The following is a 16,377-nucleotide window of genomic DNA, read 5'->3' on the forward strand; positions in this document are numbered from 1 at the left end:
ATCACCACTTTTGATCGACGTTTTCCCCCACCGTGTTAGACCTTTTCTTTTCCAGCTTGTTAATTTATTGCTAAAATGGTCCTTGTTAGATCATGAATTCACGATTGGGTCCCTTCTTTGCATCTATTAAGGCAATTTGGAATATTCGGTGAACAGTCCAAGTCTTTTTTCTAATACACTCATCATTATCATTTACATATTTATAGCCTCCACCCATTATCATAAATATTTTACTTATATATATTCTATATTATAATTAATTTTTTATTTAGTATCACAAGTCGATCGAGTATTAAAAATACTTTTTACAAAATAAAATATCCTATTTTCTTTTATAGTTGATATAAATTGTGGGATTTAAATCTTAATTTCTATGTTTTTAAACTTTTAATTTTACCATATATATTTTACATAAAAATTTCCACCCATGTATTATTATCGTAGATAATTAAAATGTATTCAAAAGAAATTAAACAAAACTATTATTCATACATCATTTGAAATTCCGGCTCTTATTAAATGATAGCTATTAAATTCTTTAATTTAAGTTTTGCTATTTCTAAAAGTTTAGACAGCAAACACATTATCACACGTGTAATATATTGTCATTTTTTCACATGTTACTCACAAAATGAGCTAGTTAATGGATTTAACGGGCCGTCGTTTGTGACAAGATTGAAATTCAAAATTCGAACAAAATAGGGACTAAGAATGATCAAATTGAAAAACATGAACTAAAACAACAACTTTATACACAGTACATGACTAATAACATAATTTAACCAAATGGATTTAACTGCCAGTATTCGGGTCAGGACTAAAAATGATCGATTCGAAAAGTATAGGAACTAAAATTGACCAAATTAAAATATAATGACTAAATCCATAACTCAGGTATAGTACAAGGACTTATATGAAAGTTTAACCTAAAATTTGAGGCGCCATAGCTTATACCTTCCTCTGATCGGGAAAGCACCGGAAGAAACTAATTGACAAATAAACAAAACAATAAAAATATTCTTATTTATATAATATATTTGAAAATAATAACATATTTATTACCCCCAATTACGACTGAATTCTTAAATATTTAAATATAATAATATATTTTATTACCCCAAATTACGACTCAATTATTAAATATTTGAATATAATAATATATTTATTAACCCAATTACGACTCAAGGATCACAAATGAAATCCTCGAATGAGCCAAAAGAATTTCCACGTTCAACTTCAAAGTTCTTGATAGGTATATAGTTATTTATGAATTCGAGAGAGATTATGAGTAATTCTAGACATTGTATCATAAAAAACAATTATGATCAAAATCTATAATTAGATTGTTCAAAAAAAAAATAGGTAAATTATTCATTGTATATTAATTTAAAAAGTAAATTGATTATTTCTGTTAAAAATTTTCGTTCATTTTTACTATTAAAAACTAGTTTGGATGACGAAATAACTAGACATGGCATGTCACGTGTACCTCATATTGATGTACATCAACTAGTTTTTAACAGTGGGAATAAATAGATTTTTTAATAGAATGACCAACTTGATCTTTGATCTAACGTACGTAGATTAATTTGTCAATTTATTTTGTAAATGTGACAAAATGCAATATGATTCCTAATACAGGGGTTTTCATGATACTTTTGTCTTATTTAATGCAATGTTAGTGAGAAGAAGAAAAAATCACAAATAAATAATAAATAGATACATCAAAGGTGTAAATGAGACACTGCTACTTGCAAGCTACTTAAGTTCAACTCGAAAAAATCGAGCCAAATTTGAGTTTAGTAATACTTGATTCGAACGGCTCATGAGCTTTATTGAGCTTTTCATATTTTTATATGATTAAATTACGTTATTGCTATTAACATGTATTATTAATCCTAAGCTTAATTATTGAGAGGAGCTCAAGCTCGAGTTCGAGCTTGAGTACAAAAATTGGTAAACGAGCTTATTCAAACTTGAATAACTCGATTATATCTAGAACCAAGCTCAAACTTAAACAAAGATAATTGATAGTTTAGTATCCAACTTCGAATGTCGAGGTTGACTCAGCTCAATAAGACCCCTAAACATATGCCATCATTTTAATTTTATACGTAATAGTAACCTGCAAATTGAACGGAAATAGCAAATCAAGATATGAAAACACACAAATTTTCTAATTCAAGCAAATCTGGCGTTGAAAAAATAGCTGTTAGGCAAATGCTGATATACGGGAACACAACAATGACACAAATAGAAAGGACCAAAAAACAAAATAAACCCAAACCAAAATATTTGCATTTTAGAACTAGACGACAATAAAATAAAAGGTTTAAGTCTATTTGAGAATGCAAAAATTACATTTTAGTGCGTTCATACACATTTCCCATATTTTCTTACTTGACGCTAGTGTTATCTTCAAAACGTGTAATGAAATAGATATCCATTCCCAACCTAATTCACAATTTTATTTAGATGTTGACATGTATGCCAATGATTGTAAAAATTAGAGATTGTGGATTCAAAAGTTTTTTTTTTAATCTCAATTTAGTAAATTATATAAAAAAAATATTTTGAATGAGGATTTGTTTCAATCAAAATATTTTAATAATTTTGAGATTTTTGGGTTTGAGTCTAATTTTTAGTGTTAAGATTGTGTGATTCGAATCTCATCACTTGTTGAAGAAAGAAATATAGTGACAAAATAATGAGATTTGTGGGAGTGAAAGGCCAAGGGACATAATTAAGCACAAAACTGGACTGGGGTTACGAGGCGGTACAAACTATACAACGCAAGTTGAATAAATGTAGTGGAGATTCCTCTTTGTATCATTTGTTTTTCAACATCAGTGAATTTCTCCTCATTTGCTTGTGATTTTTCCCCGAAAGGGTTTCCACGTAAAATCTGTATTTTTTTATTGTTTTGCTATCATTCTACCGCCATTATCGATGTTTATTATAACAGTTAGAATCGGATTAAATTGGCTGATTGAATCGAAAATGATTGGTTTAAGTGGTTCAATCGGTACATTAAAATTGAAAAAATATTGAATCGACAAAAAATATCAAACTAGATAAAAATAATTAAAAAATATTTGAACTGAATTTAAGTTAGTTTAAATATTGAAATTTGTTGTTATGATTTTTAAAATGAATGTGTATATTTTTATTATTATTTACTTGTGTGTGTGTGTGTGTTTTTTTTTCTAATTTTTTTGAATGTTTCTAAAAATTTTTAGAATTTGTTATTTCTATAATGGATGAGCTATAAAACGATAGTATGACCAGTTCAAGCACAAACCCGATTCTAACAACATTGATTTCACATTGTTTGAATTATTTGTGCTCTTTGTCCAATTTTACTCTGATTTGAGGCTAAATGTACCATCTAATCATACTACATGTTGATTCTGAATATAGTTCTTTAGATTGTATTATTTGTAATTGCAAATGTGATTGTAGGTGCATAATTGTGATATTTTGTATATAGATTTTTGTCCAAAGTTATTACAATATTCTAGATTATATTTTATTTAAATTTTGTAATGATCAATTTCCTTCATAATTTGTTATTTCCAATTAGTATTTGGAAATTTTTTTTATATTGTTATGGATATATTGTTTTTTTTTGTAAATAAAATAATATTAAGTGATTACAAAAACAATCACGAAATCAAAAACTCATAATATCCTTCTGAACTAGCTCCCACACAGAATATGGGGGTTTTATAAACACCTGGATACCTGTGAAACCTGTAGCAGCATGCTTGGCCATAAAATCCGCAACTGCATTATGAGCTCTAGGAAATGACAGATACAAATCCTCCAATTCTTTTGTATCAACTTATGAATAACCCGCAGTTCCATAAAATGACTATCAACAGTTTCTTCAACCAAAATTGTTTCTACCAAAAGGACATTATCACATTTAAGTTCAACCTGAACACATTCCTTATCTCGATACAAGAGTGACCATGATTCTCAAAACTAAGGGTGGGTTTGGATGGGCGATTGGGTGCGGTGCGTTTAGCTTACTTTTTGTCTCACGCTACAGTATCGTTACAGTATCTAATCTCACCGCCACCGCTGTTTTTACACTAACCGCAGGTAAACGCACCGCCCATCCAAACTCACCCTAAGACATATAATAATTCAAATTTCAAAACATTAGGTTAATATAAAATAAATGAAATTAATTTGGAAGGCATGGGTTGGTCCCAATTTCCCAAATATATATCTTATAGAAATTAAAATTACTTGAGTAAGCAAAATTGCTTCTTCTTCTTTTTTTAATTTGAAATCGTGATGGGTGATGTTATCGGACTACAACAATGATAATTAAATTTAATAAAAAACAAAGAACATTGGTTAAATCACAAATAAACTTTTTAGTACATGTAAAACTTTTTAGATTATTTTCAATAAAAATTTAGATTATGAAAGTTAATTAATAAAATATTACGAGTTAGATTCGGTTCGATTAAATTTTAAAAATTTTAAATCATTCATTATAATTTGGTTCGATTTTTAAAAAATTTATTCTAATTTTGACTTTTGGGCTTTAAATTTTTTTATACTAGTCCATTTTGTATCAACTATTGATCTTCTAGTTGCATATTTTTATGTTCATTAAACTATTTATTTAATAATATTTAATAGAAATTTTAATGAATTTTATATACAAAGTATTGGGACCAAAGTTCTTCTCCAATATGATAATGTTAATTAATATTCCCAACAAAAGTTATGAGTTGAAATCTAACTCTACCTTCCTCCCAAGAGTTTTCAAAAATAAAAAGGTCAAAAATGAGGAGCAAGTATTTATAATTTTTCTATCTATTTACTTATATTATAATGAAATCACCAATTAAAAAAATTAAGTTAAATAAAAATCAGAACATTAAGGGTGAGTTTGGATGAGCGACTGGATGCGGTGCGGTTCGTTTAGCTTACTTTTTGTCTCACGCTATAGTATTGCTACAGCATCTAATCTCACTGACACCGTTGTTTTTATACTAACCGTAGGTAAACACACCGTCCATCCAAACCCACCCTAAGTTAACTATGATACCATAAACTAATCGAGTCTTAACTTGATTGACATCGATACTATTGTTGATGTACATATTTAAGGACTGAGGATGGTCTAAGATAATTCTAGATATTGTATCAAAAAATATCATAAATAAAACTAATATGAACAAACACAATTCAAACATAATATGAAATTATTAAAATTTATACAACAAAAAGAATCATTAATGATCAAATATAATATATCGATGGAATTGCTTATTGAGTCTTAGTTCAGTTGGGATCGGTATTATTGTTAGTGCAGGAGGACATGGGTTCGAGTGCACTAAAACGCATTATCCTCTTATTTAAGGGTTGAGGAGGAATTATAGATAATTTTAGACATTATATAAAAATAGAAAAAATCAGAAATCGTGATACTACACTTTTACGTAAATATTATTAATTATATATATATATATATTAAAATTATATTGCGTTTACGGGAAATAAGAGGCGAGTTTTGTCATGTTTATCTTTACGCGCATTGGACACGGAATATTGGCTTAATTTGTAAAGCTGAGTGACAAATTTTATATTATTATATAATTATATTTTTCATTTATTATATTACAGAATGGGCTGTAATATCCATCACCAAGCACATGCTGTCGCAGCACTTTGAACTTTATAAGCTGAATTTCAAAATGGGGGAAGCCTACCAAAGTATTTATCATCTTAGTCTATAAACAGAAATAATTAACAGAATGATTGTTCAACATTAATTTCAATGATTTATTGTTTTTTATTATTTTTATAAACAATGATTCTTGTTAACTCATGTTTTATTAGTTTTTTTAAATTATAGAATCATAATTGTAAGTATAAGCTAAAATATATACAATTATTAATTTGTATATTCGTGTGATGCGCAAATTAATTATGCGTTATGAAATTAGTTAAAATAAATTTTAAGTTTCTTTTTAATTTATAAAATATTTTTAATGCAATGCCTAAATCACTCATAACCTTTACATTTATAAATCGGGGATTATATGATACCAATGAACTAAAATTCAATTAGTTATAAAATGTGGTTTGGAGAAATAATTTTTAAAAGATTTTACAAAATATATTTAATTTAGTCTTGTTGTTGAACATTAATTTCAATTTCTTGTTTTTTATTATAGAAAAATGACTTTTTTTATAATTTTTTTGATACAGTGCCTAGAACTACCTAGACACATCCATGGGTGGGCCATGACCACCCGACGGCCCGCCCGAATTATGGGAGGGTTTGGGTAAAAATATAGGCCCAAAATATGGGCTTGGGCAAAAAAAGAAGCCCATTTAGAAAATGGGCCGGGCCTCGGGCAGAAATTTTTTTACCCGGGCCCGGCCCGGCCCAAAAATATATTAAATATATATTTTTATGTTTAAAATATACTAGTTTAAGTTTTTTATGTTTTAAGTTTTTTATGTTTAATATATATATATATATATATATTTTATGTTTAAGTTTTTAAAAAATATATTTTTTTTATGTAACAAAATATCCTGCACATGTATTAATATTGGTTGGTTTTAAGATAAAAAAATGTAAACTTATTTGTTTACAAAAATATTTGATAATACAAAAATGTAAACTAATCAAATGTTAGATTTTGTTACAACAATTAATACAATTAACAATTAATAATTTGATAATTTTACTAACAATTAATTTTAATAACAATTAGTTTTAATTTTATCAAAAAAATAATTTTAATTAAAACGGGCCGGGACGGGCCGGGCTCGGGCCCCATATTATTTTCCCGAGCCGGGCCTAGACAAAATCTCGGGCCCATATTTCGGGCCGGGCCGGGCCCGGGCCTAGGAAGCGGGCTGAAATTTTTTTCTGGGCCCGGCCCTGCCCATGGACAGGTCTAGAACTACCCATAATACTTATTTTATCCTTTAAATGGGAGGGAAAAAAACGCGCTTCAACGCATTCAAATTCAAGTCCTCCTACATCAATAAAAATGTCAATCCCAACCAAACAATACTCAATCGACAAAAGAAAAAAAAAATCTTGTTAACTAATGTTTTTTCTTTTTGGTACAAGAAGAATGAATGAACCATAACTACACTAAGCGATGTCAAATCATTCAAGAATAGTCATCATGCAGTAATTGAAGCACTTCATCTGGCGGTTGCATGAAAATATAACCTAATGGTATTGAGAACGCTATTGAAGCCAAACCATCAGCAACCCTAGTGCGCTCTCTGAAGATATTTGCAATCCTAACCATCTAAGGAAGTTGGAGTAGGTTCTTGATGGCTCGATTTACAGCAGAATATTGCTGATCCATTTCAGTTGCTTGAATTACTTGGATCGCTTCAATACTATCCATCTCAAAGATTACTAGTTCAAGCCCAAAATTCGAGGCTAATTGGAGACCTTGTTAACTGATGTTTAATTAGTCTTTTGTTTTAACTACAGAAACAATAATTTCATTTAAGTATACCATTATAATTGCAAGTTAAAACATATACAATTAATAAATTATTTCTTTTCACTAATTATTTATGATAATAGCACTAGACACTAAAAAACTTAGCGGATACTCCCCATCTTGTAATTCCCGCCAAAGAGTAAAAGACAATCCTTCACAACTTTAACAAGAGAGAAAAAAATAGAATTGTTAAACAAATTGTTCTTTTGAAAATATCCAGTATATAATAATATTCACTTTGCCTTATTTCTTCACAGTTCACACAGAGTCTTCTCTCTTCAAAAAAGTTTTCCCCAGAGAGTGAAAAGGATCAAAAAAATCTTCTACTCAAAGAAAAGAAAAGAGAGAAAGATCTTCCTTAGCGAAACTATTTGCAGGAAAATCACATAGAAAAACGATGAGTTATTACAACCAACAACAGCCTCCAGTTGGTGTTCCTCCTCCTCAAGGTCAAAACTTGGTTTTTCGCTTATTTTCTGAGATTTTTTTTTGCTTGTTTGTTTGTTTAGCATATAGATTTACATATTTGCCTTTTTTGTTTTGCATTGCGATCGAATAGATCCGGTCATCTAACGGATCTGATTTTCTTTTTTCTTTTTGGTGTTTGAAATTAATAGGTTATCCACCGGAAGGATATCCGAAGGATGCTTATCCACCACCGGGATATCCTCCACAAGGATATCCTCAAGGTTATCCTCCTCAAGGATATCCTCCTCCTTACGCCCCTCAATATCCTGCTCAGCCTCCTCCTCAGCAACAGCAAAGTACTGGTTTCTTAGAAGGCTGGTAAGTCCCCTCTCCCTCATTCTCTACACGACTTTAGGGTTTCCCTTGCATGTACGAGTATTTCTACCGTATACTGAATCGTATGTCAGATCCACGAAATCTTTAACTTAATTCCACTCGGCGCCTGTGAAAAAATCGTTTTCGTCAAAATCGCCGAGAAAAATGGCATTCGGTCATAGCTTTTCGCATGATCAGTCAGTTCTTCATATTTTCTGTCAATGTTCCGAAAATACCTCTACACTTTTTGGTTCAGTCTCCGGTGTTCGATGCTGCAAGGGGTGTTTCGGTCATATAATTATTTTCACCTTTTTTTTTCTTTCAAATTTCCTATAATTTCAAAGTTTTCGACAAAATTTGAGATTCAATCCTCTTATTTTTTAATTTAAAAATCATTGTAAGTATTTCTCGTTAACATGCTGATTAGGATGTACAGACTATTAAAATATAAGGACTAAATCATAAATTTGAAAGAAGTAAAAGAATTAGCAGCATATTTTAACCTAAATTAACAAAGTCAAGCAAATCATGGATGTTAAAATCTATCAATTGCATTCTAGAAACATAATGCTTTCAAAATCATTGAATGAAAAACAAAATCATGTGGAAACAGAACTGGAAAGAGAAATAGACAAAAGACATTCTTTTGCTAAATTAATACCTGATGATTGAATTGATCGTTGTGCAGTTTGGCTGCTCTGTGCTGTTGTTGCCTGCTGGATGCTTGCTTTTGAGAATCCAACTCTGCCAAAAGCCTCAAATGTTGAAAAATCAAATGTTCTTACCGTCTCGCCTTTTTTTATTATTATTTTCTTTAAATAATTAAATTGGACCTTTGTTTGGAATTAAACTAAACTTTTGTTATATTTAATATTAATTCCTAGTTCATAGTTTTTATCTGTATGCATATTTGTTCTGCCGTTACTCTTCCTAGTAAAGGAATATTTAAATTGGACAGTGATTGGCATCTTTTGCTCTGCCCGTTGCTCTTCCCAGTAAAGGAATATTTAAATTATTTATTTTATTATTAAATTAATTATTTTAATTTTATATTATTAAGAAAAATCAAATAAAATTTAAGTTTTAAAGAGTTCGAGTTAATGTTACGAAATGGTTTTAAAATATTAAAATATTATTTTAAATAATTATTGTTATAAATTATTTTACCTTTTTATATATAAAATAATTTAAACCTACAATAAATGCGAAATCTAAAATGAATTCTAAAATTTTAATTAATCAAATTTTCATTTAAATTTCAATAATTTTTTTATAAATATAGATTTTCATACTTTTTGCAGCCCATTGTGGTATGTTTTATAATATAGTATTAGCTTCTAAGGTCTTGGCTTAAACTATATCTCCAATGTTTAATTCAAAAATAATTAAATGAAAAAATATATAAAAAATCATAATTGGTTGAAACAACTTATAATATTTTTCAATCCATAAATAGGAAGATAATGAGTTTTAACACACTGAAACTCATATCCTCTTATAATGACAATGTTTATGTCAATTGAGCTAAGACACAATCGATACGAATTCTCTATTTTCTATTACATTATATTAATTAAATCATTACTTTTCGATACAATTGATCAGTCCAATTTTATTTTGATTGAACTCATTTGATTGCTATCAATATAGTTGTAGGCATTTTATTAAAAAAATTAGATTACGCGAAAAGTAGTTACCAACTTATTTACTTCGTTGCTATTAATATAATTATATTGCTTCATCGTAATTAATTTGAATTTTTAAAATTATTTATTTCATAATTTTAATCGTATTAGTACAATATTTTAATTAAATGTAGAGTAAAGTATTTGTACTTTTGTTCTGAGGAATTTATTTTAAAATTTAAGTCCAAGTGTCAATATTGTTTTTTTTTGTTAAATTGGTTGGTGTGACATTTAAAGAAAAACTCATTTGGTAGCAATTTATCTGGGAAAATGATGTTGTAATGAACCTGGATTTAACAAAAATAATTTTAACAGTGTTAATAATTAGGCTTGAATTTAAAAATCTGAAAAGTAAATGGACTAAATTCCTAAAAATAAAAATGCAATGACTAAATTTCAAACTTACTAAGAATACAAGGACTTATGACATGTTTTAACCAAAAGATTTTGTTTAAATTATTCAGAAAAGGTTACAATATGCCATAAATTCTTATACTTTTCACTGATTTAGAATTTAGTCCTTTTAGTTTTATTTCCGTGGTTTAGTATATTTACTTCTCAAATTTCAAAATTCAGTCCAATTGTTAACGTTATTAATTTTGTTAGTGTAACATTTTGAAATTAAAAAGAAACACTCATTTGGTGGCAATGTAACTAAAAAAATGACGTTTTATAATGAGCCTGGTAACAGTGTTATTATTTGGACCTAAATTTCAAAATTTGAAAAGTATAGATACTAAATTCCAAATTCTAAATTTGTAAAGAGTATAGGGACTCATGGCATATTTTAACCTTCAAAAAAGAAAAACTAAAAGATGTTTATGTAGATTGAATGGAGCTAAGTGGAAGAGGTTGAAGTTGAGATTGAAGGCTCTAGGTGGACCATTAGGAGATCTGGAAGAAAACGATGAGTTATATAAGCATTAGAATTTGTACTCCGAAACACTCTCCAATGAAAATGAAGAAGTTAAGATATTCTAGATAGAATAACAACAAAGCAGAGATAAAAATAAAACTTCATTTGAATTGTTATTCACTCATTTGGGTTTGGTGCACGAGAATTGACTAATAACTCGTCTTTAACAACCTTAAAAGGAAAATGTGTAAGCTTAGTAGTGGGTTAGTCCTAACCGACCATAATGGACGAAGCTAGAAACTTTTTTTGGTTCAGAGAACTTAAATTAAATTATAAACTTTTTAAATGAATCAAATGCAATTTTACTAATATAAATTTTAAAGGGACTACAATGAAATTTCACCATTTTCCCACGACCCTCGTCCCTACCTGCCATAATTTATGCAAAATTATTTATTATCTTGATTAGGAAAAAAAGGGTAATTTTTTTCCCTTAATTTCTAAAAAGCTACTAAATCTTGTTACTCTTTGTTAGTAAAGGTCAAAATTCCGAAGCCGCCAAAGTCGTTGGACACGTGTCAATAACATATTCATTTCAGGGATCACATCCTACTTCCACACGTGACACGAGTAAACCCTAATCTTATTTCAGAAACAAAAAGGGGGAAAAAAATAGAAACCCTAACAAATTTTTCCGCCAGAAAATCACAGCGTCCCATTGAATCGCCGTGAAATCTCCTGTAGCATAGCATCGCCATAGTAGAAAAAAACAATTGAATTTAATTTCTTCTTTAATTCTCTTTTTCTTTTCGGTCTTTTTAAGAAAAATAGCAGTTCTTCGACTTCCGATCTCCGATTCAATCACCCACAAAATTATATCATAAGGTAATTGTTCTTCTTTCCCCCCTCTTTGTCTGTGCGCATCTGGTAATTTCATTTTTTTATATGTTAATCTGCGTTTTAATTTCGTTCGTGTTTCGATTGTTTCAAATCTGCTTTTTAATTTTGCTTAATTGTCTTTCTGTCTGTATGCTATTCCTATTAATAATCTTTAGAAATCAGATGGGTGAAATTATGTCATTTTTTCGCTTTGTTAGTTGATAAAGGGGCATTTCTTTATTGAAATAGTTTTAATTTTATGATGATGGTCATTTCTTGGAATCATGTAGTGTTGATTTGTTATTCATGTGATCCTCGATTAGGAATTAGCTAAATTTACCCAATTATAACAGAATATTGATGATAATTGTTTCAATATTTATTCTATGGAAGAATGATGCTTGAAATCTCTTTTTCGTTGATTTTATCTGCTAATATTGAGGGAAATGACTTTTGCAGCTTCTTGAATTTGAAGGATTTTTTCCCCTTTGTGTTCCTTTAAATGGGTGCTCCTAAGCAGAAATGGACACCTGAAGAAGAGGCAGCGCTAAAAGCTGGAGTCATCAAACATGGTGCTGGAAAATGGCGAACGATACTGAAAGACCCTGAATTTAGTGGTGTCTTGTATCTGCGTTCCAATGTAGATCTTAAGGTATGTTCCTTTGGCTTCTCATGTTGAATGGTTCAGTCCTTGATGAAAAGTACCTATAGAGTTTTGTACTTGTTAATTCATGTTTTCTTTGTATCGTTGGGTAGGATAAATGGAGAAATATGAGTGTGATGGCCAATGGATGGGGTTCTCGAGACAAAGCTAGGCTAGCTGTGAAAAGGACATCTAGCTTTCCTAAACAGGAGGAGAGTGCTGTGGACCTTGCTGTAGCTCCAAGTGATGAGGAAATCGTGGATGTTAAGTCCGTCCCAGTTTCCAGTGCTACATTACAGATTCCATCTTCTACAAAGAGATCCATCGTCAGGTTAGACATTGTTCTTATTTTTGTTTGATTAATTTCATCTTGTATAATTTCACTCCTGACGTTGTTAATTCTTTTCACTGTTTTTAGGTTAGATAACCTCATTATGGAAGCAATTACAACCTTGAAGGAGCCTGGTGGTTCAAACAAGACAAATATTGCTGCATATATAGAGGTAGTGTTTATATGCCAGTATTGATGTTTATAATTCAATTCTTTTTCCTATTTAAAGAAAATCTTGCATTAGAGGTCTGTAATAAACAGAGAACTTTGAAATGGTACATGATTTGTCTATATACACCTTTTTAATTGAGAAAATAGCTGCAAGGAAAGCCGTGTGACATAAATGTTTCTTTGTACAGTTTGAATTTGAAGGCATAAGAGAGTGACTACTTAAGTCATGTCAGTCTGCTCTATGTTTTCCTTTGTTCAGGGTGTTGCTGCCCTTATTTATTTTCAAACATAGATCCCTGACTATTCTGCGTGAGAAATTTGATGGAACCTAACATGCTAAAATAATAATTTTATCAATTTAATCTGCTTTCTTGGACTTAAAATGATATGATGTTCCATCTCATATTTTGGTGATGACAGCACACACTATGTTTAGCTCATATGTTATCTGTTAGTTGTTTTCCTGTTGGCTTTAACATTTGTATGTTTCTGTTGATATGTGTTCAATTTAGAGGGTTTTTAACTATAATTTACCTATTTTTTTTCATCAATGTAATCTGCTTTAGATGTGATGCTCAGTCTCAAATTTTGGTGATGGCAGCAGCAACCATGTTTAGCTCATGTGTTTCCCATCAGTCTGTTGGCTTTAGCATTCTGATGTCCCTGTAAACATGTGTTAGCTAAGAGTTTGTTGGCATAATTGACCGATTTCTTTTCTTATTCTATAGGAGCAATACTGGGCACCTCCTGACTTTAAGAGGCTCTTGTCAGCGAAGTTAAAGTATTTAACAGCTTGTGGTAGACTGATAAAGGTAATTAGCATACCACATGGAAACATATTTGATGCTACTTTATTCTAAGTCATGAAGCTTGTTGTCTGAGAAATTAATAGATATGTCTTGTTTCATGAATATATTATTTGCATATATTTTGATGCCGGTGGATGTATTCTCTGTTATAATTTTTGGAAACAGATAAGGATTTTGGAGTTGTAAGTTATATATTCATGATTATAGGGTTGTATTTGATCTTAAGTTCAACGATTGCTATGCATTTATGACTAATGTGAACTAAGGTGTTATAGTGAACAAGCTGATTGCACTGCACCCTTTGTGTAAAACACAAATGTTTGCATTTTTTTTGTAAAAATTTGATCTAAGGACTGCTGTACATCTGTGTGTTTTTGGCATCATTAAGAATCCCTGGAACTAGTTAAATTGATAAATGTGAACTGAGAAGGTCTTTCAGTGTATAGGCTGATTGCACTCCACTCTGTGTAACACACATGCTTGCAGTTTCTTTGCAAAATTTTGGGGGGAATTCCTCTCTATGCTTCTTGATAGTCCTAATATCACCTTACCAAGTTTGTGGTAGTTATTTAGTTAAAATCATCCTTGCTTTTATTTGCAGGTGAAACGCAGGTATAGGATTGCACCTGCTCTGTCATTTTCAGACCGGAGGAGGAATCATCCCATGCTATTTTCAGAGGGAAGACAAAGGGTTTCTCCTCGATTTGATAGGGATGATTTGAAAATCATCACAAAATCTCAGATTGATTTAGAGTTAGCTAGGATGAGGAAGATGACACCACAAGAGGCTGCTGCAGCCGCTGCTCGAGCAGTTGCAGAAGCAGAAGCTGCAATAGCAGAAGCTGAAGAAGCAGCAAGAGAGGCAGAGGTTGCTGAAGCTGATGCAGAGGCAGCGCAAGCTTTTGCAGAAGCAGCAATGAAAACTCTAAAAGGAAGAAACAATCAGAAAGTGGTAAATTGCCTTGTATTGTCGTTATTTATTTTGCACACATGAACATATGCACAGAGAAATACACCATGCAAGCTTATTTCTCTTGCATTCTACACCCGCCTTTAACTAATGTCGATTTTTATTTTAAAATTTTTTGCATATAGAACATCTACACAGTATTTATGGGATTCCTTGTACGATATTGTTTGTGTAATACACAGATGGTTCGAGCTTGATTTGGCAAAACGAGCAAAGAGGTGTTGACGATTTTTTCAGCAGGCACCCAGTCATCATCGCTTTTGCAGCAGGCACCTGGTAATTGTCCCTATTTGTAGCAGGCACCCAGTGATCATCCTTATTATTTGTAGCCGTCCAGGGGAGAACAAAAAAAAGGGTTAGGGCCTTTTTGGTTGCATATGTATAGGATTCTTCCTTTTGCCAGGAAAAGTAGATTCCATTAACAACCTTGCTGATGTGGTTTCAAATGCAGGGGTTCTTGCTTTGTTTTTTGTTTTTTTGAGAATCTTATGGGATTGCAGTTGATATTTATTCATTTTGAATAGCTCTGCACTCAAGATGCTGGAAAACATAGAAACTAGGAATGTAAATAGGGGGGATAGGAACTGTTTGTTTTGCATCTGAGATTTATCTGTTGTGTAGTTTTCTTCGTGTTCTTAAGCATTTTCATGCCATTCTCAATAGAAATGAATTCATTTTGCTGTAGTTTTTTGTGCCAATATCTTATATAGTTTCATCGTTGTGCTTAATTTTTTCTTTTTAGGAACTGCCATTTAGAAATAGATTTTGAAACAAAGGGAATATTGCTATGTTATGGGAATTTAACTCACTGAGTCACAGATCAGTTGAGCACATACATTATTTCGGTTGATATATTATGAGTGGAAATTCAGTTTTATTTATAATGATTATGAAATGTAGGGAGAATAATGGTTTAATTGGTATTCATGATTTAATGGTTTTTCAGTGGGTTTGCATTGCCATTTAAGATTATAGTTTTGTACATTACCAAATATCTAACAAGTGTTGGGTGAACTTTGATCGTCAACCTTAAAAAAATTATTTAGATGATAGACATAGACATTATCAATTAATTAGATAATAACGTATTTTGACTTGATGTATTTTTTTGAATTTTTTCACCGTTCATCCATCAAACTAAATTTATAATTTAATCAAATATTTATTTAATTATATATCTTGCTCAATTAACTTAACCAATTAAATTAGTTAAAACGATAATTAAAAGAGTGAGTATGAATTAGTGTAAACGATACATTAGTTAAAATTTTTAATTTTATTAACTTAACCTGGTTGGAGATGGAACAAAGGGTCCATGTTCACTCCTCAGCATATGAATTGTTGAGTGAGGAACCTGGTCGAGGTATTGATAAACAGTGGCAGGCGATTTGGAAGATTAGGGGGTCATGAGAGTATTTCTTTTGGCTTATGGCTCATGTCAACCTGTTGAGGAATGCTAAAAGATGGCGAAGATATATTACAACGGATCCCTGGTGTAGTCAATGTGAATCTAGGATGGAGGATATGGATCATATTTTGTGAAGGTGCTTGTCTGCGGCGGGTCTTTGGAGCCTGAGTGGTGAAGAATGACAGATTGAACGAGTTCTTAGGCCTTAATTTAGTTGGCTGGATACATGCCAAGATAACTAGGCAGGAATGCTTTGTTTTGAATGATGACAATTGGGATGTGGTTTTCGGTTTGTTATGCTGGTGTCTATGGCTACAACGAAACCAGGTTTAAT

The 16,377-nt window shown here is 30.8% G+C and overlaps 2 protein-coding genes across 3 annotated transcripts; both read left to right on the plus strand.

Annotated features, from left to right (window-relative positions):
- Nucleotides 1-7,749: 7,749 nt before the first annotated feature.
- On the plus strand, nucleotides 7,750-9,194 carry LOC105795171 (cysteine-rich and transmembrane domain-containing protein WIH2). Its single transcript, XM_012624679.2, has 3 exons — nucleotides 7,750-7,957; nucleotides 8,126-8,294; nucleotides 8,980-9,194. Exons 1-3 carry the CDS (start codon nucleotides 7,906-7,908, stop codon nucleotides 9,023-9,025), a joined length of 267 nt encoding a protein of 88 aa, XP_012480133.1. The 5' UTR covers nucleotides 7,750-7,905; the 3' UTR covers nucleotides 9,026-9,194.
- A 2,283-nt stretch (nucleotides 9,195-11,477) lies between these two features.
- LOC105795168 (telomere repeat-binding factor 1) lies at nucleotides 11,478-15,319 on the plus strand. 2 transcript variants are annotated; one of them, XM_012624673.2, is made up of 7 exons: nucleotides 11,478-11,717; nucleotides 12,187-12,363; nucleotides 12,468-12,685; nucleotides 12,773-12,857; nucleotides 13,585-13,668; nucleotides 14,267-14,617; nucleotides 14,818-15,319. In XM_012624673.2, exons 2-7 carry the CDS (start codon nucleotides 12,214-12,216, stop codon nucleotides 14,830-14,832), a joined length of 903 nt encoding a protein of 300 aa, XP_012480127.1. In that variant the 5' UTR covers nucleotides 11,478-11,717; nucleotides 12,187-12,213; the 3' UTR covers nucleotides 14,833-15,319. The 2 variants fall into 2 exon arrangements, with proteins under 2 accessions (XP_012480127.1, XP_012480126.1); XM_012624672.2 differs by having other exon boundaries at nucleotides 11,479-11,717; nucleotides 12,171-12,363.
- The last annotated feature ends 1,058 nt before the right edge of the window (nucleotides 15,320-16,377 follow it).

Source organism: Gossypium raimondii, chromosome 3 (assembly GCF_025698545.1).
Source record: "Gossypium raimondii isolate GPD5lz chromosome 3, ASM2569854v1, whole genome shotgun sequence".
Taxonomy (NCBI): domain Eukaryota; kingdom Viridiplantae; phylum Streptophyta; class Magnoliopsida; order Malvales; family Malvaceae; genus Gossypium; species Gossypium raimondii.

What these genes read in the sequence shown, in the direction of transcription:
- LOC105795171 (XM_012624679.2), top strand. Translation starts at nt 7,906, where the DNA reads ATGAGTTATTACAACCAACAACAGCCTCCAGTTGGTGTTCCTCCTCCT. An exon ending in TGGTGTTCCTCCTCCTCAAG is followed by an intron (nt 7,958 to 8,125) that starts GTCAAAACTTGG and finishes TGAAATTAATAG; the next exon opens with GTTATCCACCGGAAGGATAT. An exon ending in ACTGGTTTCTTAGAAGGCTG is followed by an intron (nt 8,295 to 8,979) that starts GTAAGTCCCCTC and finishes ATCGTTGTGCAG; the next exon opens with TTTGGCTGCTCTGTGCTGTT.
- LOC105795168 (XM_012624673.2), top strand. Translation starts at nt 12,214, where the DNA reads ATGGGTGCTCCTAAGCAGAAATGGACACCTGAAGAAGAGGCAGCGCTA. An exon ending in ACAAAGAGATCCATCGTCAG is followed by an intron (nt 12,686 to 12,772) that starts GTTAGACATTGT and finishes CACTGTTTTTAG; the next exon opens with GTTAGATAACCTCATTATGG. An exon ending in CTTGTGGTAGACTGATAAAG is followed by an intron (nt 13,669 to 14,266) that starts GTAATTAGCATA and finishes TTTTATTTGCAG; the next exon opens with GTGAAACGCAGGTATAGGAT.